This window comes from Sturnus vulgaris, chromosome 2 (genome assembly GCF_052056855.1).
Source record: "Sturnus vulgaris isolate bStuVul1 chromosome 2, bStuVul1.hap1, whole genome shotgun sequence".
In the NCBI taxonomy this organism is placed as follows: Eukaryota; Metazoa; Chordata; class Aves; order Passeriformes; family Sturnidae; genus Sturnus; species Sturnus vulgaris.
In genome coordinates, this window is record NC_142244.1 from 52942679 (window position 1) to 52968695 (window position 26017).

The 26017-nt window shown below is 38.5% G+C and overlaps 1 protein-coding gene across 1 annotated transcript; it reads left to right on the forward strand.

Moving 5' to 3' along the window:
* The first annotated feature begins 17125 nt into the window (after positions 1–17125).
* Positions 17126–25169, forward strand: RFC3 (replication factor C subunit 3). Its single transcript, XM_014868921.2, has 9 exons — positions 17126–17277; positions 18430–18567; positions 19083–19150; positions 20759–20856; positions 21126–21307; positions 21544–21680; positions 21802–21900; positions 22880–22949; positions 24178–25169. Exons 1-9 carry the CDS (start codon positions 17191–17193, stop codon positions 24367–24369), a joined length of 1071 nt encoding a protein of 356 aa, XP_014724407.1. The 5' UTR covers positions 17126–17190; the 3' UTR covers positions 24370–25169.
* Positions 25170–26017: the final 848 nt, after the last annotated feature.

The following is a 26017-nucleotide window of genomic DNA, read 5'->3' on the forward strand; positions in this document are numbered from 1 at the left end:
TTCTGAGTCCCCAGGAGGCAAAGGCACTTCATATCAGTCTTCCTGAAGGTCACATTTTCTCCTGCTCACGCGTTCTGCAAATAGAGAACTCGGTTTCATATCGGTCAGGGCAGGGGCACTGGTAAATCTGTGTGTTCTGCAGCATCAGAGGAGCTGATATTACTCCAGCACTATACTGAGATTCACTCCCTCTGTGTCCTCTGTGTCAAACTACACACAAATTCTTTTCTGCCTTTCAACTACTGTGATCCAGTTTGGACTTCCTGTATACTTGCAGGAGAATAAAATCAAATATTATTTACGAGAAGGTTTGAACCCTTCTGGACTCTGTATGTTTGTGTAAAGGTTTTTTCATGCTTTTTTCTTTCATGCCTTTGCCCTTTAATAATATTCTGCTTATGACTGCACAAATAAGATGCTTTCACTGAGACTACACTGCTTGTCCACAAGTTCAGAAGTTCAACCTTTCAAATGGTGCATACAAAGGCAAGAAGTGGTGCAACCTGCAGGTGCAGGTAGGAGCACCTGAAATTTTAGGCATGCATAAACTAAGGACAGTTTTGGAGAGAACAGGTCCCACTCCTCACAGTAGTGGTACATTTACATACTCTGACAGGCTTCTGGCAGTAGGCAGCTGAAAATGATGAGCTGTCTCAACAGATTAAAATTAAATTCTATTGAGGAAAACAACATACAAAAATTATGTTTCTGTATAATCTGTGTGATTAAATGTTACTTGTTTCAAAGCTAATGTTTCTGTCACTTTCAATTACAGCTTTTGGAAGCTTTATTCTGCATCATTTAATCTCTTTAAATAACTCTCCTGTTCGGCTTTGTTATAGGAATTGGCACACTTAGTATGAATATTGCACTGCTACTAACTCCTACAATAACATCGCTGACTCTGATTTAGAACTACGTTAATATTATCTGCTCTCTCTGTCGTGTCTGAAGTTGGAAAAAGGAAGAAAAATCGAATGGAGTCACATGCTGGAACTTCCTTGCTGGTCATATTGAGCAGGCTCATGTCAAATATCTGTGACAAACAGATGAAAATTTAATAATTTCTAAAATTTCTAAACAGTGACAGACATTTCTTATTGGGGAATTATTTTCAAAGCTTTTTTTTTTTAAAAAAAAAGTTTGCTATTCTAAAAGGTGAAGAGCTGAACATTTTTCACTTGGTTTTGCCATTTCCAAATTTTGAGACAAACACTGAAACAGAGTTCAATTTAAGTGAGGTTAAACAAATTACAACTTGTTCAACTAGTTTGAAACTCCTGACTTAAATGAAGTCAGACAAAAATTCCTATATTTGTTGACAGAAGAACCTTTGAATCAAAATCCATATAAAAAACTGATCTCTGTGTCTACATTTGGCTGAATATTTTCCTTTATTTTTCTAAGGAAATTATGATTTATGTGCAAAAAGGAAGCTACATTTGCAATTAATGAGCAAATGGAAGAAAGCCGGGGAGGAAGCTTTGCTAGCAAAAAAAAAAAAAAAAAAAAAGAAAAAGTTCTTTTTTTTCACTAAAGGCTGCTCTCCAAGGCGAGCTCTGCCACCTTGTGGGCTGCAGCTCTCTTACAGGGTAGTGCCCAGAGCTGGGAGCAGGAGATCGCAGTCATATGAGGAAGACGTGGGTCTGTAAAAAAATCCAGACTACCCAGTATCTAAAATAAAATGTAGAAAGAATTTCAACAACATCAGGAGTTTGTATAATAATTATTAAAATCAGTCTCTAGCTGGAAATGAAATTATGTCAACCAGATAGCAAGGTATATTTGGTCTAGCTGATTTTTCCATGCATAATTCCCGGATTGCAGCTTTTAAAGCAGCATTAGAAATAGTGCAGATACTCAGTGTCAGTATTACTGGATCTGCACAAATCCCAACTCCCTGCTGCTGTGCTCCAGGCACATCCCTGACTCACAGGGACGTGAATCCATACAGACCCCAAGGCATCACAGGTTGCACCCTGGCAGGCAGAGGTAGGTGCACTCCTAGTCCAGCTTCATGACCCAGATATATCTCTTTTGCAGATGTTTGTTATTTTTTTCTAACAGAAGGTCACAGAACCATGCAAAGCACTGGGGTTTTATTCAGTTTGCTGACCTAAACAGAAACCTGAATCAAGTTACAAACAAACAAGGAAAATTGATTGTCTCTTGTGAAATGAAGAGCTGGAAAAATAGTTTGGATCAACCCACAAAATTTCTTTGACTGAAGAGAATAATCACTAAGCAGTTGAAAATACAAGCTTGGTGATTTCCAGCTATGAACAGTGTTTAGTGGATGCTCCTTTTCAGAAATGTGTGTTTTTCTTGCATTTTCAGGAAGCAATAAAACCAAGACAAAATAAGCAAATACTTTCAGTCCCCCTAGTTTTAGTATGTTCCTTAATCAACAGCTGTACTCAAGAAACACAGACAGCTCTGGTCTATGACTCGAGATCCTAATTGAGACCTTCCTGGCTGGCAACACCAAATGGGAAGGACTGGAGAAGTGTGGGGAGACCCCTTGTTGTACAGTGTTACCTCAAACAACAATCTCATCTGCTGACATAAATATAGCTGTCACCCTCATATATATGCTATTTTAGCCATATTGACCCACCAACAGTTTGCAGGCAAACTATCTATCTATCAAACTATCTATCATTAGAGGAACAAGCAGATTTTTAATATTTATTTAACCATTTAAACTGAAAAGCGATGAGAAATAAGGAAGAATGTCTGTGAAAATGCCACATTTACAGGGACTAATCTTTTGTTACAGACTTCGACTGTTATTGCCTACACAAACATGCTCAGCTCTCAGAGGAAGTGGCTCCTTTGTCATTTTTCTGTGACAAAACTGAAAAAAGAATGAGCTGGAAGAAAATTCTCAGATAAATCCATATGGCTTTGATCATTTAGGGGTCGTTCCCAATGTTGAGAAATTAAAACATCAGGTGCTTTTTGGGATTGTAACAACTTCTTATAAGACAAACCTCTGAATTTTGAGCACTAGACAAACGGCTAATGAAAACAAGGAACTAAAGGAGATGTGTACAAAATGTATTGGTCAATTTTGGTTCTCAAGTTACCAAGCACATGGACAATTTTGCCTGAATTACTGGATGTCATTGTAATAGAGTGAAAAAATGAGGGGGGAAAAGTGTATTTCAACAGATGTTAAGCAATGTACTTGGAATGACATTTATCTATTATATATTTTAAATGATAAATTAAATATACTGAAGAATCAGAGATTCTAGGTGACTTTGCTGTTATAGCTGCTTTATCGTTAAAGGCACATAAAATAGTCAAAATTAAAGTAAAGTTATGCTTCATTTATCGATGAATCATACTTCCTTGATGAGGGCTAGAAACTAGCCACACTTTTGTGATGATACAAAAGTAGGAAACTATGTTTCTAATAAATTTTTCAATGAGCAGTGCTTTTTTAAAATCAAATAGTCATAGGAATTCCTGAGGTAGTCCATATTTTCCTGTTAACTCTAGAGAGTTTACGTGACAGATTGTTACATTTATTTTCATTTTTACAATGTTCATTTAATGGTATGACTAATGAGATGGTTTTGAGGGTGAAAAAGTTATGTAGGTAGCTTGGATAAGGAATACAGATAATTGTTTACCATTAACCAGTGGCAGCAAGGACAAGTCTCTAAGCGATGGAGCAGAAAGTTAAAGATCTCCTGTAGGAGCTGACAAAACATTACAATTTGATTTCAAGTGAAGAAAAAAAATCCTGAAGAAAGCCTTTTTCTTTCCTAGCACCACTAGCTGAACATTTATTATATATAGGACAGTTATAGTTTAATAAGCACTACACATTGTATTCGTAGTCACAGAGATTTAAACAGGGGACCTGCTGGCTCCCCAGATACATGGAAACAGCAGGCAATGGGCTCTAGCTCAGAAGGACTGGCTGTTCTAGGAAATATGAGGTGTCACTTGACCCTTTAAAACATGGCCAGTATTCACCATGCTAACATTCATATTGCAATGGGATTATTTTAATCTTGGAAGCAGAAGCACAGCAAGACAGATTATTTGCATCTTTTCAGGCTGGTTAGGACCAGGAGCAACCTACATCAACATTACTGAAATGCAACATCTCTGTGGTAGTTTTAAAAACAATTTGATGGACTGCTTCCCTTGGTTGTTGATCAGAATCTACATCATAGAACTGCCCCTGAGTCATAGGAGTCTGATACATTAATCACAAAAGAGGACACCAGAGAAATACAGAAAAGGCCTCAAAGGGCCCAGAACACGCTGCCTTCTCTGACTGTAGAGAAGGTTGGTTCTGTTTGGCTTGGGGATGTGAGGCAATGCTTGCAAGAGGTGAAGTCAGGACCAGAGGAACACACACCACTGCCGCCAGATTTGAATCACTTTGCCTATGGAGAAATGACCTGATCCTTTAGGGCAGTGCAATAAAATCTCCTGTTCTGTACTACAGACAAGTACTTACATTTTTGTTAACATTTGAATTCTGCCACAGTAGGAAGCTTCTCGTGCTGCATGCACATTATTCTTGTGCCAGCCATAATAATAAAACATCCACCTCCTGAATTTTTTTTATGAGCAATAATTTATTTTTACAATAAAAAACCACTTTAGATTATTTTTAAACAAAAACAAACCTGTGAGTATACGAGTAGCAGCAGCTACAGCAGGAAGATCTAATTTGTTTTTCTCATCCGGAACCTCATGAAGTGTCATTTTTCTTTTTCACATCCCTGTGCTGTTCAAAACATCAGTTTATAGAGCTTACAAATGCACTTTCCTTTGGAGTCTGGTATGTATTCTCCTGAGGACCTCAGACAATTACAGTAAAAAATAGAAGCATCAATTGCAATATTTTTGCACAGCATGGTATTACTCCTGCTGAGGTTTTAATTTGCCCCAAGACTGCATATATCAGCAGATTTTCAAAATTACATTATAAACTGATATTTCATTTGGCCTAAAATTCTGCTTAGTTTCTTGTTGTACCAAGGCTTCCCAGACACCAAAATCAGTGTGATTCCCAAGCTCACAGGCAAAGGAACTTGGGATTTGAGATTCAAGAGTAATTACGGAACCTTGCTAGACTGGGGAAGCAGCAAGGGGCTAAAAACCTTCCTCTGCACATCACACTACCACTACCAGAAGAAAGCGTTAAATACAGGACAATATTATATCCTGGCACAGAGGGGAAGAGAACAGGGATGGAAACTAGTTGAAGAAAGAGAAGAAAAAATCTCCCACCTGTCTTTCTGTACATTGCCTTTGCTATCTTGTCTAAGCCAAATTTTTCAAAGCCATCTCCTATTCTCTGCAAAATCTGTGGGATTTTTACTCTACTTGCAGTGACATAAAGACTGCTTGAAACATCCTCCATTCTAATCTCTGGGAACACTTGAATTTACATAGATTTGAATTAGATTGCATCTTTGCATTTGCTTTTACTATAACAAAGTATCCCCAGCTGAGGGAGCTGGGTTTGTTTAGCCTTAAGAAGAGGAGGATCAGGAGGAGGTTGTAGTGAGGTGGGGGCCAGTCTCTTGTACCATGCCTGCAGTGAGAGAACCAGAGGAAATAGCCTCAAACTGAGACAGGGGAGATCCAGATTAGATCTTAGAAAAAAATTTTTACTCTTAGGATGATCAGGCATTGGAAGAGTTTGCCCAAGGATGCAGTGGAGTCACCATCCCTGGATGGATCAGAGAGGCACTTGGATCTGGCACTGGGTGATCTAGTTTAGTGGCTTAGAGGTTACAGTGATACTGCTGGGTAGACTTGATGATCTTGTAGGTCTCTTGATGGTTCTATGATTCTATAATTCTATGTCATTAACAAAGACATTAAATAGCACTGATCCCTATACAGAACTGAGGAACAACACTGACATCCATCAGGACTCTGAGCCATTGACCATTACACCCTGGATGCAACCTTTCAAACAATTCCTTATCCACTCAATAGTCCACCTACCAAATCCATCTCTCTCCAATTTAGAGAGAAGGATATTGTGGGTCATGCTGTCAAAAGCTTAACAGAAGTTCAGACAGATAATAGCTCTGTCCTTGTCCATGGATGTAGTCACTCCACTGGAGAAGGCCATTAGGTTAGTTAAGCAGAACTTGTTCTTGGTAAAGCCGTGCTGGCTGTGTCAAATCACCTCCCTGTCCTCTGTGTGCCTTAGCACAGCTTGCAGAAGGATCTGTTCCACGGCCTTCCCAGGCACAGAGGGGAGGCTGACAGGTTGCTGATTCACAGGGTCCTCCTTTCTAACCATTTTAAAGATGAGTAAAATGTTACCTGTTTCCTAGTCACTGGAAACTTCATTTGGCTGCCATGATTTCTCAAATATGATGGGGAGTGCCTTGGCAATTACGTCAGCCAATTCCCTCAGGATTCTGGGATGCAACTCAGCAGGTCCTATAGACTTATGAACAATTCTCAGGTGGCCATGAACATGATCTTCTCTCACAGACAGAAGCGTTTTGCTCTCCCAAAACACAGTGTTTCCACCCAGCTTCAAACCACCTTTCATGATCAGCAAGCATGATAACGATGCTACAGAAACTCCTGCTCCAGATGAAAATCTGTCCAAATGAACCACTATGTAATAGAAGTGATTTTTAAATCCAGGATTTACTCATCTGATATGTAAAAATCAAAGATTACATTCAACCATATCAAGAATAAAGCAACATTGAAATGGAACACACTTTGGAACAGAACAAATAACTTGTCCTAAGAGCAGATCTACATTAATTTAAAATTAAAAAAAAATCTGTTATTACTTCCTAAACTCTTACATCCTGCTCGATACGTTCAAAATATTTCTGTAGAAACTTTTACAATGCTGACAAAGTGTAAATTTTGCTAATTACATCTGCCCTCCTCCTTGACAGTCCTAATAAAGATGACTGAATTGCAGAGTAACTTATTCTAGCATGCCTGTGTGTTTCTTAGTTACCTACAATATAATTCCAAGGCTTAAAACACATAAGATTCTAAATTAGAAAGATAGCAGATCAACAGATAGAATCTTGTTTCAATCTCGGATCAATATCTGATAACGCAAGCCCTGCTCTTACCATCTACCTATTTATCAGTTACTGCATGGGAAGAATGATTCTTTCTGATCTTTTTTGGCAATCTGCTTACTCTTTGATGTATAAGATATAAATAGTTTTATTTTTACCTTTTAAATAAATTTAATGGGAAATAATTAAGTTTACATAAATAATTAATCATCAGTGTTTGATTGTTGGAAACAAAAAACCTTTGGACAATCCCTTTATTCTGAAGTCAGGATGACTGACACCAGCACATACAACAGGGGAACAGAATGCATGATGCTATATTGATGATGTCAAGAACCTGCACCATATGGCAGTCAATGATAAACACAAGTTGCAAAACCAAAAGGGAGAAGAAAGGACACTTTACCTGAGGGTGCTTCTGTAACATTTAGCAGAACAGCTGGATTGCCCAAGAATGAATATTCCATTATATTACTAAACATATTGCAAAGTATTAGTAAGATTTTAAATCTAGTAAATCAAAGTTCCTTTGTACATTATAGATAAAATCCTGAACTTATGGAAATCAACAGCAAAATAGCTATTTCCTTCACTGTGATAAAAATCCCTCCCATTTCTATATTGATTTAATAATTAAAACTAATAATTAATTAAATAATAATAATTAATTAATAAATAATGAAATAATATTAAAAACTTTAATGGTATAATCTTTTAAACTTGCATATCTGACTTTTCGCAGGGACTCTCTGACTACAGATACAGGATGGACCTCACATGATCAGTGAAGCTGATCAGCTGCCTTCTGAAGTCAGTGGAAGGTCTCAGAATTATTTTGACAATCACCAGTTTGATAAAAACAAGTTTCCCGAAATAATACTATACCTCCTGTAACAAGATGAAGACTTTAGATGTCTATTAAAAATACATGAAAATTTCTATTAGAAACAGAAGCAAATTTTGTTTGTATATTTAGCATTAAGATTTAGGTAAGGTACAGCACACAAGATAAACCCAGTGATATGGTGCTGAAAGTATTTCATGTGTATGTATGTTTTTTTACACAGTCTTAAACATTTAGTGCCTATATAAGCTTGTGAGTTCACACTTGTATCTATGTGCAAATAAATTTTCCTCTGTGATACTGCTATAACTCATTTACCCTTATCATCTTCTCTCCTTGTTGTTTATTAGCACCATTTGTTATGTCGCATTTAAAATTAGATTGGGAGATATTTGGGGGAGGAATCATTAGCAGGTTGCAATCAGAACTCTAATTATGCTGCTACTGGAGGGTGTTGAGGAACCCATAGTTGAGTGAACAGATGTACTCATTTTTAATAGGGGAAGTCATGTCATAGTAAATTACAGCTCTATTTTCTAGAATATGGGCCTATTGGAGAATTTGCAGGTAAAAAGTGGTAGGAGAGCTGAAATTGAAAAGCCGTGACATATCTGACACGCTAACTGCAGACACTTCATGCTGCTGCTCAGACACTGCACACTGATGCAGAATGCAAATTGGCACAAGACTTCCACCAGCTACCAGCAGAGCTTTAGAAAGGCAGACTTTCTGGAACAGATAAACAAAGTGCTGACAGGAAAAGTTACAAGAGAAAGTAAGGGTTTATTGCCTGGCAGTGTTAAAGAATTACAGCAGCTTTTTCTGGGGGCAAGATAATTTACAAGCAGAGGCACTAATGGCCTAAAAAGCCAAATTTCTGCTTCCTAGAAGAAATAGTCTGCTCTGGCTGAGTGGAAGAATGACAGAAAAGTTAAAGAAGAGCCTACTAAGCTAAGAAGAAAGCTTATGATGACAAAATGCCCTAGGTCTGCAGGTGCTGAAAAAATACATGACTTGATCCTGTCTGGACTAAATCCCCACAGAAAGCAATGGAAAAATAATGAGCAGTCTGAGCAGCAGACTCTGTATGTCTTGAGTTCACTGGATGCGTGCACAGTGATGGAGATGAGACTGAAGATAAACATGGTAGAGCACTGCAGCTGGACCAGACAAGTCCAGCTCAGTATCCTCTCTCTGACAGCAGCTACAGAAGGTACACAGGACAGAGTATATAAGGGGGGCAGATATAGAGTGCTAATTTCCCTGAACATTCTCCCAAACTTCAACAATGATGTTTTAGGGACTCTCTGTGCCAGATGTAGCTTCCACAAAGCCAGTAAACGCTGCAGCTTTTTCTTCTGTGAGTTTATGTGACCCTAATTTTCTGTAAAGTTTTAGCCTCCCCAGTATCCTATGTCAAGGACTTCTGAAGCATAACTATGACCTGTGTGAAAAGCCACAATTGTCTTGTTTTTAGCCTTTGAAGGTGCTACTTTGAGTTTGTGCCCCTTACTTCCCAGAAGCAACATAAGCAGTCTGCTTGCTGAAGGTTTTCCAGGAGGCCATCAGCAGGCTGGCCAGTGAGTTCTGCTGGCTGCTAGGACCAGCAAGTCATATGAGACTCATCTTCCTTTCCATTGGTAAGTGATAAAGGCCAAAGAAAGTGTGTCAGCACTATAACCCTGCTCATTCATACTTGCCAAGACTAAGCATGTTCCTTGGAATCATCCTGGCCCATTGTAATACTTCTAAGCCAATGCCAAGGCACACTCTGGAGGACAGCATATGCTGTTTCTAACAGGCAGCATAGAAAGACTGCACCATATCCAACTTCCTTCATGCTGCCCCCTCCTCCAGCACTGCCCTAGCAGGCCCTTCATGCCCCCAAACAAGCCATATGCACTTATGCCATACCCCAGGATATACATATGTTCACCTCATACTATGAAAACTTCGGTGGGATGCAACTCAACCCACAATTCAGCATGTCCCACGGATGGGAACAAAAATTTTGGTGTCTTCCTCTGTAATCTTTGGTGACAGCTCATCTAATTAACTGAGAGTGGCCATTCTCTGCTTTCATTTGCTACTACAGTTTTTGGTGTGATTAGCAAGAAAAGGCCACTTGCACAAGTAGAACTGTACAAGTTTATGCAGCCTTCCAGACATGATCTGCAGGCAGTATGTCTAGAGCACTCCAGTGGAACACATTGGCCAGGTCCAAAAAGATGCAGTGGCAGCCAAAGAGTCAAGATACACTGATTTGCTCTTCACCTCTTTCTTATCAAGCTTACTAACTTATCTTAAAAGTACATAGAATTTATCACGGTTTTGACCTCTGATACAGGTGTTTAATTAGCCATCACACAAGGATATTATGGACTGATAAAAGGAATGACACCTAAGTGCAGAGGACATAGCAGAAAAAAAAAAAAAAAAACAGGTTCCAGAAAGGAAAGACCTGTAGGAGACAGAGAAAGTGACAGTCTGTGGTTTGAATGCTACTCACAGCCACAGTATCTCTATAAACAAGTGACTTAAAGAACTGTTTATAAATTGGCAGGGCCCTCACTAGATAATTTAAAAAATATATACATTGTTAGCCTATGCACTTTATTTTTCTGTCACAAACTGTGCAGTCACATATGTGCAGCTAGAAAATAATCCATCAATTTTAACAACTGCATCTCCGAAGGATGGACTTAATGGTTCTTCAAGGCCTGCATACGTTGGTTTAAGCTGGTTCTTCAGATGAGAGACATCTGAGGCAAAACAAAATAAGAGCACAGCTTTGTCATGAATACAGCAAATCATTCATATGAACTCAATTCTACTTGCACTGAAGCTTGAAAAGAGGCTCCTCACACAGTAGAAAATGAGTTCTCTTCACTGTAAAGAAGTGTAAATTCAGACAGATAGCTGAAGAACTGGAAGGACAAAATAGTTGAAGAGGATGAAAGCAAACTATTTAATCTACTATGCCTTGTTTTCCTTAAATTCAACAGCATAATAGACTGTTCCTCAAGGTGTTCTTAGCATTTAGAGCTGGGTTCTGCATTGCAAAATTAAAAAAAAACCACTAATTTTAAAGTGTCCTTGTGTAAGAAATGTAAGAACCAGAGGAATGATCAGAAGACCTTATGATACTGTCCTTGTTTTTGTTTGACAAAAAGAGAAGCAGCAATTTTATCACTATAGTGTTGTAATGCTGAAGAACAGAAAGTCAATCACTTAATCTCCGCTGGTAAAACCTTCCAGCACCGAGGGCTCTGGGACTGTGCTTCATTCCCATTCACATCAACAGCAATACAGCTGCATGAAGACCTGTCAATACTATTAGCTTTTCATAGCGGGGATTGCTCTGTGGTAATTTTCCAAGACCTCAGCTAGGTAATAGTGTTTGTTATGTGCACAAATCCCCTGCTACCAAAGGTGGATAAATCTGTGGTAAATATTTTTCAAACTAAATTTCTACTCCAGATTTCCTTTGTCATTGGACATTTTAATGCACAAAACTAAGAAGTGTAGAATGATGTAGCTTGTTATGTTGTTATGGATGTGTTCATAACAGAAACACATTTACAGTGAGGATGTGAGAATACACTGCTTTTAAGATTCCGCCTACTGACACATGAATGGGACTGGCCTCAGAATTAGCTAGTAAATCTGAGTAAACCTCTGATGACTGACTGACATCAAAACAAAACTTGAAAGATTAGCAAAATTTATGGAAACTGACGCTGAACGTAAGAAGAAAGCTCTTCTGAAAACAGAGAGTCTCTGGAGAAAACTAGGAAATTCAAAAGCTTTGGTATGTCCATTGATTCAACAAAAATGTAATTACTCTACAAGGGAAAAGACAAATTAGGAGACATGAGCAAGACTACTGTGGCCTCAATAAAAGCAATTCTACAAGTGTAAGTTGTTGATTTTATAGGAGATGAAATGATGATAGCCAAGATATGAAATATTACTGTGTTCAAAAAACATAGTATGTGCTATAGAACCTTTGAGTTTCAGTAAATGTATGAAAACCATGATTAGGACAATGTGGTCTGCCAGTGGCACAGGATAGACACAGGTTTGGGTAGCATTGTTTTCTAGTAACTTACTTTATAGGAATTCAACAGAAATCTGATTTTTATGTGTCACATTTATTGCCATCTTTGGAAATACACCAAGATGTGTTCAGAGGTGTCTGAATTTAATGTATTAGCAGCATTCTATGACTTCAAAGGAGCTGAGACATATATCATCAAGAGAAAAACTTAAATTAAAAAAAAAGTTACCAAAAATCTAGAAAATGCTTATTATCCTCACCACAGTATTTGGGATATAATAGGCAAAAGTATCTAGGATGTAACTTCTTTCCTCTACACTCATCTAATTTTTTGAAAAAGTGCGTTATTTGTCATTATTTTTTTCATTGTAAAAGTAACTCAGGTCAGTAAAAAAAAAGTCTACTTCAAGTCCTGATGAGAATGGAAGCAAAACACTTACATATAAAAATAATCTTTAGTCCACTGTCAGTGACATTTACCCTGACCTAGAAAAAGACATAAAAACATCATATGTCAAAATCTTCACAAAACTGATTTCTAATTACAGGATAAGCACTAAATTTCTTTATAAATTTAAATATCTGACAGCATGTCATTCTTTAAAGATCTTATGGACTGGTTTCCATAGGGTACTTCTGTGTCTTATGTCGAATACACCCAGAAAAGAATGCCGAATATTTCTTAACTTACTGATTCATATTCAGAACACTTTCAGGACACTTAAGTTCAAATCTGCAATCCTTAGTGGACAAGAGCTTTCTTTCTTTTCCAGTTCTGTTATTGCAAAATGCAGGCTGGTGGAAACTGAAGTACATAAGTGTGTATTTTTGTCAGTGGCCTTATAAATCTCTGAGGGAAAGACCCAAAATACATATAAAAATAGCCATGGTTTTAAACAACACCCTCAGTAGAAAACTCGGCATGTATTCAACATAGCTGAAGTTCATCTGAAGAATGGATCTGTAACTCTACATGTCCCCAGACATGTTTGAATTTATGTTCAAGCTATTTAAACAATGTCAACAGCCTCCTTATGTTTTTCTATTATGATTAACTATGCTGCTGTAAATCTTGCTTTAAACATGAAGCTGGACAATTCCTACTGTTGTGGGGATAAAAGGGTCTTAGGTTTGCACAGCTCTGCATAACTGAGGTCCCTCCCAGAGGGCATAAGAACAGCAAGACATACCTCACTTTTTTCCTTGGCTTCTCCAGGTACATTAGAGACTAGGGAAGCTGAGCAGGGTCTGGTTCTCAGTAGCAGGATTTGGAACATGAAGAAGTACTGATTACATCAGAAGAAGTGCCCTGGGTGGGTTTATTTTTTAACATACCTAATTATTTTCACCTTTCCACATCTTTATGAAAGGGCTTTTTAAAATCTTTTCCAGATGGAAAAATGTACAAAAGACTTCACAGTAATGACTGATGCACAGAATGTATCCTCTAATTAAATATTACCTCCATAGCCTTTTCCAGAATACAGTTTTCCTGGTTGTAGAGAAGTATCATACACCTTTTTTTGCCTCATGCTTGCATGGAAAACTTCTATAAGGTTTTTATTACTTCAGTTTTACAGATTAAATAAAGAATTGTAAGATAAACTATCAGACTCCTGAAGAAAAACGACTTCTTGGTTTTACTTCTCTTATAATGAAGAAGCCTCTTTGGTGCTGCCAATCTGTATGACATAGGCTTATTTTAGATTCTTATTTAGCTATCATTATTAGTGTTTTTTTCCACTGTCAAATTCAATCTACATGACATCAGCATGCACCAGTAGAACAGATGTCACCTTATTATGGTCTTTTAAAAAAATTAGTGATCTCGCCTTCCTTGACATACTACAATTTACTTGCAGCAATATAGGTACTCTGATGAGGACAGGGGGACATAACCTAGAGTGACAGCCAACAGAGTGGAAGTGATCTGTTGAAATATTTGAAACTGAAAAGAAAAATCTATCTCAGTCAGATAAGCAGCCTGAAGGATCAAAGGATGCCAAAAAGTCTTCTGTTTGAAAAATACAAGTCATTGTACAGCAAAATGGCACTTGGACCTTTTAATGGCTTGGATTGCTAGCACTAATCATGCTGTAACTATATTTAGGAGGTCAGTGTAACAACTCTCTAATTTGTTCTAATGCTTCAGTAATTGTTTTAAAGCTATCTTAAAAAATTATATATATATATACACATACACATATATATATTTAGACACAGGTCTTACAGTTTTGCTTCAATTTGAGAGCTTCTCTTACAATACCTGACATTGTGTCACTTTCTGATAACGTGGCTGCTGGTAGTAAGAAGTTCAAAATGCCATTTGTAGTTAAAATCTCTATTTTCAGATATATTGTCTAGTTTATTCATGCAGAGAAGTAATTTTACCTTTTGACCTTTCTGCTGGACTGAACAAAATGAGTGAAGACATATTCTAAAAGTCTTTGTGTTTGAGTGAATTGTGACTGCAGCTGAAATTGCCAGTTTCCCGTATTATTCACATTAATTTATTTCTAATACAGTTGGCCAAACCATTCCATTTTAGATTGTTATTTCATTTTGTTTAGATTTACAGTGAAGTTAAAAAATTAATGAAGCAGAAAAACAAATCATTGTAGAGGATTTTAATCAGATATAAAGTACCATAACTGCAATGCTTCATGCAGGCACAGGTTTTAAAATGATAAGATTTTTACTTAACAAATTAATTTTGTTCATTTGCCTAATTACGTTCTGTAGCATGAAATAACTGAAAGTTTAGGTATAAGCCTATGCTTAAACGCATTGCTGAGGTAGGGCACAATTTCCAAGATTTTCTTTGCTGGATAAGAAGAAATCTTATGGAATTTTAATAATAAATAGAGCTGATAATAAAAAGAGCCTTGGGCTTTTCAGACATGCTATGTTTTCACTCCTTGAACTCTTCAGGAGCTGAAAGTATCTAAAAGACTGCTGGATTCTGACCTCACAAAAAAAGGATTTATTTCCACTGGTACTTTAAAAACGTAGAGTATCTGTCAGAGCACTTGCTGGAAGCTGGTATGAGTTAGCAAAAGCTCTCTGGGGGCTGGAAAAACTGTGTAGGTTACAAGGAGTTATCAAGACGTTGCAATTAAATGACATTGATAGACACAAGAGCAGCACATCATTCAGAAATTATTAAAAAGTCAGGCAAATGAGCTAAGGATCTGGAAAAGCATAAAAAGGCAAGTAATAAATACAGCTAAGCAAAGAGAATACCAAATAAATTAAGGGTCAAATTCAGAGATTACTTTGAAGAGCGGCAGGTACGGAGCAGAGAGAAGTCGTGCATGAGAAACAGTGTAGACCTCAAAATGTAAATGTAGTAAAGGGCGGAGGAACGGGACATCCTGTGGTGCTGGGTAGAAGATAAGCACTGAGTAGGATAGTGCTGCAGCTTGCACAGACTCAAGTCATGCACCAGGGCATTGCTGACAAAGAAGTACCAAGAGAATCATAGAATCAACTAGACTGGAAGAGCCTCTAAGATCATCGAGTCCAACCCATGACCCCACTGTACACCAGACCAGAGCACTGAGTGCCACATCCAGTCTTTCCCTACATACCTCCAGGGACAGTGACTCCACCACCTTTCTGGGTAGTCTGTTTCAGTATCTAATTACTCTTTCTGTGAAGAATTCTTTGTAATTTCCAACCTAAACCTCCTCTAGTGCAGATTAAAACTGTGTCCTCTTGTCCTGCTGCTGCTGGATGCCTGGGAGAAGAGGCTGACTCCCACTTGGCTACATTCTCTTGTCAGGTAGTTGTAGAATTTGCTAATTCAGGGCAATCTGCAAATAAAACTGATTAACAAATGTCCATGAGAGCAAGTCATTAACTATTTCAGACAAACAGGTAATATGGTATTGATGAAAAGTGCTCTACTAAGTCATGCCCCCAGCAGATTTTTGTGATCTTCATGAGTGACTTGAAAGTCTAGGTTAGAGCAGCCATTACCTGCATTATGCTGACTGTGTTATTAAACGTACACACAGACCTGATAAAATATGAACAGCCACATGAATGTTTCATCTACTTTTTTCCCCCACAGAAATCATATCAGAAAAAAAAAAAAAGGAGAAAAAAGAAAAAAAAAAAGGCTGACACATTTCAGCATTTCAGACTATCCATGTGTATAGATACCCATGTTTCATTACTTCAAGGAATTCTACTTTCAAATAATATCACTTGTGCATATACTACATTAATTAGGGCTACAAGACAAAGAGCTAAATAAAACTGTCTATTACATACATATTTTTTGTGTAATTCTCTGCCTAGATATTCTGTATATACAGAAAGCCACATACAGATGGAACTTGAAAATTCATTGTACAATACATATATTATGGGCAACTCATTAATTTATAGTGAGGCTGCAGAAAAAAAAATTGAGAAAGGGAAGAAAAAATCCAAACCCTTCTGAAAGCTGTTTTTTGCCATAAAATAAAGTAAAGAACCGGTGCAGGAGATAATTTTTTAAGGATAAAATGGCAAGATGAACATCATCAGATGGCAGTGGACATCATCAGTAAGATAACAGTGATGACTCCACGAAATAACAAGAAATAAAAACAAGCTCTTTTTAGGTATTGTCGGATTTTGGAGAACGCACATTCCAAATTGCTGTCTGATTGTAAACTCCCTCGACCCCTCTGCAGGGGAGGTTTAGGTTGGACATTTGGAGGAATTTCTTCACAGAAAGGGTGATTAGCCATTGGAATGGGCTGCCCAGGGAGGGGTTGGTGTCACCATCCCTGGAGGTGTCTGAGGAAAGACTGGACGTGGCACTCAGTGCCATGGTCTGGTTGCGTTGACGGTGTTGGGTCATAGGTTGGATCTCAGAAGTCTTTTCCAGCCTAACTGATTCCGTGGTTCCTTGAATTGAGCCGCGAGAGGAATGATCTCAGACGAGGCTCGGAAGGTCCGCTCCCCCGACGGAGCGACAGGCGGGCAGAGTTACTCCCCTGCGCACCGCTTGCTAAGGGGCTCTCTTGTCAAAGCCTTCAGGGAGCACAGCAGCTGCTGCTGCCAAGGCTCAGGAGCCGTCTCGGTCCCTCTGGAAGGTGCAGCCCCGCAGCTCAGGCGCGGCCCGGGCGGGCGGCGCTGGGATCTGGGCCGGGCCGGGGCGGGGCCGCCGCCGGAATTTGTCCCTTGGCGGCCGCCGTACGGAGCGCGCTTCCCGCCGCCGGCCCGCGGGCTTTTGGAGCGCCATGAGCCTGTGGGCGGACAAACACCGGCCCGGCGCCCTCGCCCGCCTCGACTTCCACCGCGAGCAGGCGGCGCGGCTCCGCAATCTGGTCAGTGAGGCGCGGGCTCTGCTCCGCTCCGGCCGCTTCCCCGCCGGACTCTGCCCGGGGCCCCGGCGGCCTCCAGGTCCTCTCGGCCCTGTCCTCCCCGTAGCGAGAATCCTCCCGGGGTCGGCATTGCGCCTGAACAAAGGGGAAAAACTTTCATATGCGAGTGACTGAGCACTGGAACAGATTGCTCAGAGTGGCTGTGAAGTCTCTGTCACTGGAGATAGTTGGGAGCCATCTGGATGCAGTCCTGCACCCTGTGCTCCGGGAGGTTGGACCGCTGTGGTCCGTTCCAACGTGACCCATGCTGTAATTGGGATTCCTTCCGGGCTTGCAGCGCTGCTCCTGTGGTGCCCGAGTCGGGACCTTTCCCTCCGTGCAGGCCTTGGCTTTCCGAGGAGCGCCCGTGCTGCGGGAAGGTGTCCTGGCATCGCGCCCTGCTTGGGAGCGAGGCCTTAGTGCCGAGGGAGTCAGTGGCGCGGCTCCTTCAGGAGTGGTGTGCACATGTTCCTGCTGGTCTCAGTGTCCCTGAGAACAGAGCTTGGCTTGTTTGCCTAATGTTAGCAGAAATTTTTGGGGCGAGCAGCTAGGAATGAAAGTCAGGACTGCTTCCCCTGCCAGATGTGCCGACTGGCACATTTGCTTCCTCCGGGATTAGTGATGTCTAACTAATCTAAGTGCTTTCCGTGGGGTATGGTCAGATGTGCTCCAAGTCATGCTCTTTAGCTTTTCAGGAAAAACTCCTAAACGTGTGTGTACATATATATATGTATGTATATCATAAGTATATACATAAGCATCTGCTTTAAACTTCGTTTCACGCCTTTTTTTCTATATGTTTCTCACAGCTGTTACTCTGGTAACCGTGGGAAGCATATAAATGTTGGAGTGGGGTTTTTAGGGTTTGTTTTGTTGTTGGTTTGCATGGGGTATTTTTCAAGCAGCGAGGTGTTTGAAGTTAAAGTTGCACATGGCCTTCAGAAAAATACGTTCTATAGGAAATGTTGCTGCAGGAAGGGATTTCAGCAGTTTTAATTCTACGTTGTGATGGAGCTGGAAAAGTAATTTAATGTAAACTTGGGTGAAAGTGGAAGGATAAATTATCTTAAAGGAAAATACTGTGGTAGCTAACTGATCTTGTTTCTTTTTGTTCAGGTTCAATGTGGGGACTTTCCTCACCTGTTGGTGTATGGACCGTCAGGAGCTGGAAAAAAGACAAGAATAATGTGTTTGTTAAGGGAATTATATGGTCCAGGAGTGGAGAAACTGAGGATTGAGCATCAGAGTATAACGGTAAAAGAAGTAAATTTCCTATCTGCTGTGAAGTAACGTGGAAATACTGACGTAATTCTGTTGTGAGGCCTTTGTATTTATTTGAGTCTTTAATTTTTTTTTTTATTTTGCACTTAGTATCTTCAACCTTTTTTGTGTAATCAATCACACCAGTTTGAGTATACAAACGAGTTATTTTTCAGATGTTCTTTAGACCTTCAAGATGTGGGGTTCTCTCTTATTTTCCATGCCTGTGGTGTAGGTTTTTTTGTTCAGAGTGGATTTTTTAATTTATTATTTACAGTTCAGTTTGGACAATAGCATTTCTACTGTTTCTATTTTACAGGCTGGATGATGTATCAGTATTCCTTTTTTTCTTTGGAGGTGAGGCTGGGATTCTAATGGATAAGCAAGTCTGTGTCTCAGGAGTTCTTTGATCTCTGAGACTCTTGGTTTGCCTGTGACTTAGCCAAATATAAGCTGTAAAAGATTTTTTACACACTTTCTGCAACTTAATACGCTTATTTTCTACATAGGCACCTTCTAAGAAGAAGATTGAAATTAGCACCATTGCAAGTAATTATCACCTTGAAGTTAACCCAAGGTAAGTGCAGTAAAAATGCCTTACTTTAAAGGTAAGCCTCTGGCTGCGAGTGCCTTCAGCCTGGGTGTATGAGGGACTGGTTGCCTGATTTGTTGCCTGAGCAAGTTAGGTCATGAGAGCAGGGAGAGAACTTTTAATTGAACAGCTCTAAATGAACAAAAATTTCGATTGCTATATACTAAAGGCAGAAATGTTCTTTTTAACTGGCTACATAAGCATGCTGATGTTGAGGCTCGTAATGGAAACAATTCTGGATTGACAGATTTTGCCATTTCAGTTGAAATTGAGAACTGCTGGAACTAACGCTACCAATATTATGCGTTCTCTCACAAATACAAAAACTAAAGGCATTTGAAAGAAAGGTTTACCCTATAACTCTCTAAATAAAGTGTTTAGAGCATGGGAAAGACCACCACAAAATACTGTGGATCCTGGCTTGAGTGAGGTCAGATATTGATTTAAACAACAGAAGCTCTAATGGGAGCTATCTACATCTTTGGCAGTTATGAAATTTTTGTTGATAGTTCAGGGACCGAAAGCAAATATTTGTATTTACCTGAAACCCCATAATGTTGCTTTAAATCACTATGAGTGAATCCCATTGTGCACTGGGAGGTGTTGGTTACTGCTAAACCATAGTTCATGCTGGCTTGTGTTTTAGAAATTATTCTGCTGTGCCAGATCTCATTTAAAAACTCATTCTTCTGCTGTTCTGTTTATTGATTAGTGAGTATCTGCTGGTGTTCTAATACAGACACAAATAGTTATCAGTTAATTACCAATAAAAGCTAAGGCTTATTGGTAATCACTGTTGTGAATGTGTCATTTTGGTGATATCAAATGTGTGACCATGCAGTCCAGCTCTGATAGCCTGGTACTATTAACACTTTTCCTCTTACTCTGTATAGATTACTTAGAGATTGAAACACAAAATAATTATATTTCAGTTTAAGTACAAAAGTGCTGAGTTTTGATAAAGCATGAATATCCTGATTCGTAGGCTTTCAGTGACTGAGTAATTGTCATGTTTGTGTCTGACCAGACAGTAAACCTCTGTGCTGTGCAATGGCCTGTGAGGTTTGCCTGAACTATAACAATGGTGAAGTCATGTGCATCTTGAGTAACATGGAATGGGGTGAATGGCTAACAAGGAGAGGAAGAGAATTTCTAGGAAGGACTCTGCAGAATAAAACCTCTCATTTATATCAGTCCTTTGAGTCGGGCATCCTATTATGTGGTTAGGCTTAATTGTTCTTCCTATAATGAGTAAAAAGGTTCACATTGTGTATCCTTGTTCAAACTGTAGGTAACAAAAGTTTAGATTTCTTATCTGAAGAAAATAAGTTCTATTTTAATGAGTTATTAAAGTATTTAACAGTGGTTTTACTACATTTGAATACAGTGCTACTAATTCAGTTGCGCCTGCATAAGCTTTGGGTTGTTTTTATTATAGAGGAAGTAACTTCCAACAAAGTATAGTTTAATTCTAACTCAGCAGCTTCTGAATTATTTTGGCATTCTTGCTCATTTAGTTGACTTTAGGAGGATTTATTTTATATGCAATAGAAAGTTGTTTTAAAGCAAGATTTAATCAAACTCTTGGTACAGTGATGCGGGAAACAATGACCGTGTGGTAATTCAGGAGCTCTTGAAGACAGTGGCACAGTCCCAACAGCTTGAGACAAGTACTCAACGAGATTTTAAAGGTGAGTGAAACAGTTAAAACTAGACAAAATACTTTTTAAACATGGGGAGATTTCAGTTCACTGTTTTGTTTGCACCTGTATATTGCATGAAGATTGTACAGTCAAAAAGGCACACAGGTAATCTTTATTTTCCTGCCTGTGGAACCATGCTGCCTTTTTCTGTGCATTATCACTTATTTTGGTATTACTGCTTGTATGTCAAAAGTATTTTTTTCTTAGAAAGATGTGATATTAATATAGACTCTCACTATGTTTAATCCTTTTTTCAGTGGTGCTGTTAACAGAAGTTGACAAACTCACTAAAGATGCTCAGCATGCTTTGCGAAGAACAATGGAGAAGTACATGGCGACCTGCAGGTTGATCCTGTGCTGCAACTCAATGTCAAAAATTATAGGACCCATTCAAAGCAGATGCCTGGCTGTACGAGTGCCTGCTCCCAGCATTGAAGATGTATGTTGAAACAGAAGCAAAAATAATTTACTTTAAGATTCTTACTAGATAAGTTCTTGCTGTGGACTTTTATTTTCACATAATGACCTAATTTTCCTTTGTGTTGGATGATTTGCCAAGCATGGCTTATGAAAGACTGGTCCATCTCTGGTCCAGAAATCTTTCTAACAGGATAATCTGTAGGTGCTGAACAGTTTCCTAAGTGTTGTACTCCCTGCTCTCTGTTTTCTGGCTAGATCTGCCATGTCTTGTCCACTGTGTGTAAGAAAGAAGGCTTGACCCTTCCTCAGGAACTGGCTCAAAGGATTGCAGAGAAATCTGGCAGGAATCTTCGGAAAGCACTACTTATGTGTGAGTCCTGCAGAGTACAACAGTAAGTCACTGCAAAAGTTAATGTACATTATACTGTCAGACACATAACCTTGATTCTAAGGCCGTGTTAAAATAGGCAACAATTTGCTTTGATTGTAATTTCTAAAAGTGTTGTTTTGTAGGTATCCTTTTACTGCTGATCAAGACATTCCTGAGATGGACTGGGAAGTTTATTTGAGAGAAACTGCAAATGCTATTGTTGGTCAACAGTCACCACAAAGGTAGGTGATTGCACTTGTTAAGAGCTATAAATGATGTTTTCCATGTACTCTCCAGTTTTGTGTAATTTTCTGTATTTCTGCTGGAGCTGATACTTTGCAGCCAGAGTAGTTGAGCTTTAAAGTTGCCAGAGAAGACTGAATGAGTATCAGGAACTGAAGAACTGTTGCTTTTTCCTGTCAAAGCTTAATAATCTAAAGTGACCATAGGCTCAGTTGCATGTTGTGTTTCCTGGTTTGGGTTTGTTTTTTTTTTCGTGTGGGGGTGGTGGGTGTGTATGGTTGTTGTGGTTTGTTTGTTTTACTTAAAAGTTTCTCTTTGACCATCTTTTGCATAAAACACCTTTGTAAAAGAACTGGAAGTGAGAAATTTTTGCTTTATTTTGAGCACATTAGGAGGTGACCCCTGTATCCATCTCATTGTCATATCCAAAGCCTGGTGCTTTTAGTCTATTCCATGTATTGCTTGAATGAGATGTCACTTAATTTAAGTGCTTGTAACATCTGTCCTCCTATTATCAAAAGCTGAGCTTTTGATAATTGTGTCAGTTCTGCCACCTAATTGTCTTAACACTTCTTATAAACAATGGAGACAGAAAAACAGCATAAAGGAACTCTCTGGCTCTGATAAATTGTTTGTGACTCCTCACTGGTCTTAAGCATGAATAACTTAGATATGAAGAAGAATTAAAGGGAAACAATCCTGAGATAAATTATAATAGCCTTGTAGCTTCTAGATTAACTGAGACCATTGTAACTATAGTATATTATTTGTCTTTTAAGTAAAAGGTGATTTGCAGCTTTTGAATTGAAACTGACTCATGCAATGCTTTTGGTTTTAAAATAATGCCTAAAACCAAAAGCAGAAAAGAAACTTTGCTTGGATTGCCTCTTTTTCCTGAAGTGTATTTCACTAGTTGGGAAAAGACATTAGTATGCTTTGGGTTCATACTTCTCATATTTTGTGGTGTCTTTCCAATAGGCTTTTAGAAGTCCGTGGACGGCTTTATGAACTCTTGACACACTGTATCCCTCCTGAGATTATAATGAAGGTAATTCAACTGTCTAGCTCTTAATGTGTTATAAATTTTAATACTATGATAGTCTCAACTAAAGCTTTTTTTTCAAAAATACACCAAAACATCATAAATTGTCCAAATAGTGATGAAAAGCTGTGTCCCTTCTAAACAGACTAAAACTTGTTCAGTGGTCAAAGAAAAACAGCATCATAGCTGAGTAAAAATAAAGGAGGACATTCTTAGTCCCCTTGACTTCTCAGGCCAGTTACTGTGTTAAAGCATAGTTGATGATCTTACTGGCCTTTCTCAGCCTTGAAGACTCTATGATTATTTGGGCTAATCTTGATATGATTGGTTTTCTTTTATAAAAGTTTTGTTGTTTAAAGTTCAATATTTGCAAAGTCTTTATGGAGTGGTGGGCTGAAGGATGCTAGACCAGCAGGAATAGCATTCCTGGACTATTCAAAGAGAGATGTCACCTTGGGAGGAAAAAAGCAAGTGGAATGTGCATGTTCTTGTTTTAAGCAGGATGAAAGGATGCTGAAGACAGCTAGAGTAGAACAAGGATTAAAAATAATGTTTACAACTTAACCTAGTAATGTTTGTTTTGCTGTCAGACATAATTTCTTTTCACATTAGCAAATTTCTGCTTTCTTATGGTTTTGGTACTTAGGTGTTTCTTTAACCTTCCTTTCTTACAGTCAATTAGTGGATTTTGCATTGCTGTGTTTGAGAGGAAAAAGGTGCATGTTCTCTACCTACTCCCTCTTCATAAACTTGAAATGGTCTAGAGATACTTCTCACATAATCCTGACTTTTAATTAAATAATGCATTTCAGGGTGTTGTAATGACTAAAGTATTGCAATCAAGTTGTCTTGTGTGTCTGCACATAAATATGTTCATAAATACAGAGATACTTAAATGCTAAATAACCGTCTCCTTGTTTTTTATTAATGTTGTTTCTCTTAGTGCTTGATTCTGTCAAGGTAGAAGTAAGTGGTTTTAGTGCACTTGGTGTCTTGGTAAGAATTCTCCTCAGGCCATGTGCCTTCATGCAGTAGAGGTTACAGTATTTGGAGATGAGGTGAATTCATTTTCTTTTATTAAGGCATAAATTATTCCAGTAAATGAATATATTTGCTGTTGGATTAATGAGTGAACTATTGGCTAATGCTTGGCTATTTTCAGAGAACCAAGGTTATCCTCTTAACAAAAAAAATCTAATTTTTCAAATACTGCCCTGCTTTTTTTCCATTTTAGGGTCTTCTGTCAGAACTTCTAAATAATTGTGATGGACAACTGAAAGGGGAAGTTGCACAGATGGCAGCCTTCTACGAACATCGCTTGCAACTGGGCAGCAAAGCCATTTATCATCTGGAAGCATTTGTTGCAAAGTTTATGGCAATTTACAAGAAGTTCATGGAGGATGGACTGGATGACATGATGTTCTAACTCTGATGCCCAAAGTTTTACACAGAATTTTGGGTCAAGATACCAATGGTGTTGAAGATGTCTGCTTGTCAATGCTTAATTACATGTGGGTCTCATCCTTAGTCAAATATTTTTATTTTGCTATTTAGTAAAACAATGTTTGTTCAGCTTTAGAAACCACATGGATTGTATGACAGCCACAAATCCATCTTTAGATCCATACAAAATGCATTGGCCTTTCAGAATGACAACACATTGCCTTGGAAGATGTGTAAGATCAGAGCTACTTTGTAGTATTTGTAAGCTGACATTAAGAAGGGAGAGCACAGGTGCTGTGTGCTTAGTTTTTGTTTGTTAATCACAGATGGGCAATGCTGAAGGAAAAAGATGCTTTTTTCCATGTTCTGCCAATTTCCACCTTGAACGTGTATGTTCGGCCTGCAAATCTATGCATCTTAGTGCTTGTTTGGCTTCTGTTTTTTTTAGCCTCATTGTTTTCTGTGATGTGCTCACACCAAATGATTTCTTTCTTTTTTCTTTGTAAGCAGTTGCATTGAAATTAGCAGTACTTTGGTATTGCTTGTAAATCACATGGAACACCTTGTTTAGAAGGATTATACCTTCATAAAGCAAGTCCATGTGCTGTCTGACACTCGGGTTTAGGTCAACCTGTAAAATGCTGTTCAGGCAAAGGTTATTCCTTTGACTCTTTTTTTAATGAAATGCAAAGCTTCAGCTTTCAACAAATATCTTTCACCTCTTAAACTGATATGTAACATTTTTAAAATGGCAAAATAAATTGTAGAAAATTTGAAAAAAAATGCTGAATAGGTGTTTTACACTGTCTGTGATGGCCTAGATGCTTTCATCTGTTTTGATGTAGACATCTTTCAGAAAGGTGGGATAGCCCACACACACTGTAAGACTGAAGGGAGCCACTGAAGTTTAAAAAAATCCAAAGAAATACAAAGCAACAAGAAAAAGTGAAAAAACAACCTCCTAAAATAATAATAATGATAATAATAGAAAACCAACAGTACCTGTGCTGCAAGTCTTTCACGTGTTATGTCTGTATACCATCTCAATCTAAAAATTACTGAATTCATGCTCTTTATTACTTCACCACACTAATTTAAACTATTACTAGACAGTATTTAAAGCTTAATTAAATAATGTTGCTGTTCTCAAGGACTTAAGGGTTCCATGTGGAGTGTTAATGCACAGCTTGCATTCAGATTCATTCTCAGATGGTGCTGCCCTGTTTCCTGCTCAACTGAGTTCCTGAAGAAGTAGAAGATAAGAGTTTTTTTCCTTCCATATGCTTGTCACCCAAATCCACAGCACTGGTAACTTGTCATATTGTGAATGTCTTCACTGTCAAAAGATCCTGGAGAGACATTAAATTAGTCAGTGATAGTGGAAAGGAATACTTAAATTCATTACAAAGTAGGGCACAGCTTTGTAAGAGAGTAGGCATATAATTACTGTACATAAAAACTGCCCTTGTCTAATTAGGAATTTTTAAAAGCTGAAAAATTTTCATGATTTCCCTACTCTTGAAATACGGTGTGTGATAACTAAAAGTGTGAGTTCAAAGGATGATGGAACACTTCCCCCTCCCAAAAAAACCAACCCCAAAAGCTAATGTGGGAGAAGAGGAATGTATGTA

Excerpts from the sequence above, each read along its gene's own strand:
- RFC3 (XM_014868921.2), top strand. The coding sequence starts at position 17,191 with ATGAGCCTGTGGGCGGACAAACACCGGCCCGGCGCCCTCGCCCGCCTC. Across the intron at positions 21,681-21,801 it reads GAGTCCTGCAGAGTACAACA|GTATCCTTTTACTGCTGATC; the intron begins GTAAGTCACTGC and ends GTTGTTTTGTAG. Across the intron at positions 21,901-22,879 it reads GGTCAACAGTCACCACAAAG|GCTTTTAGAAGTCCGTGGAC; the intron begins GTAGGTGATTGC and ends TCTTTCCAATAG.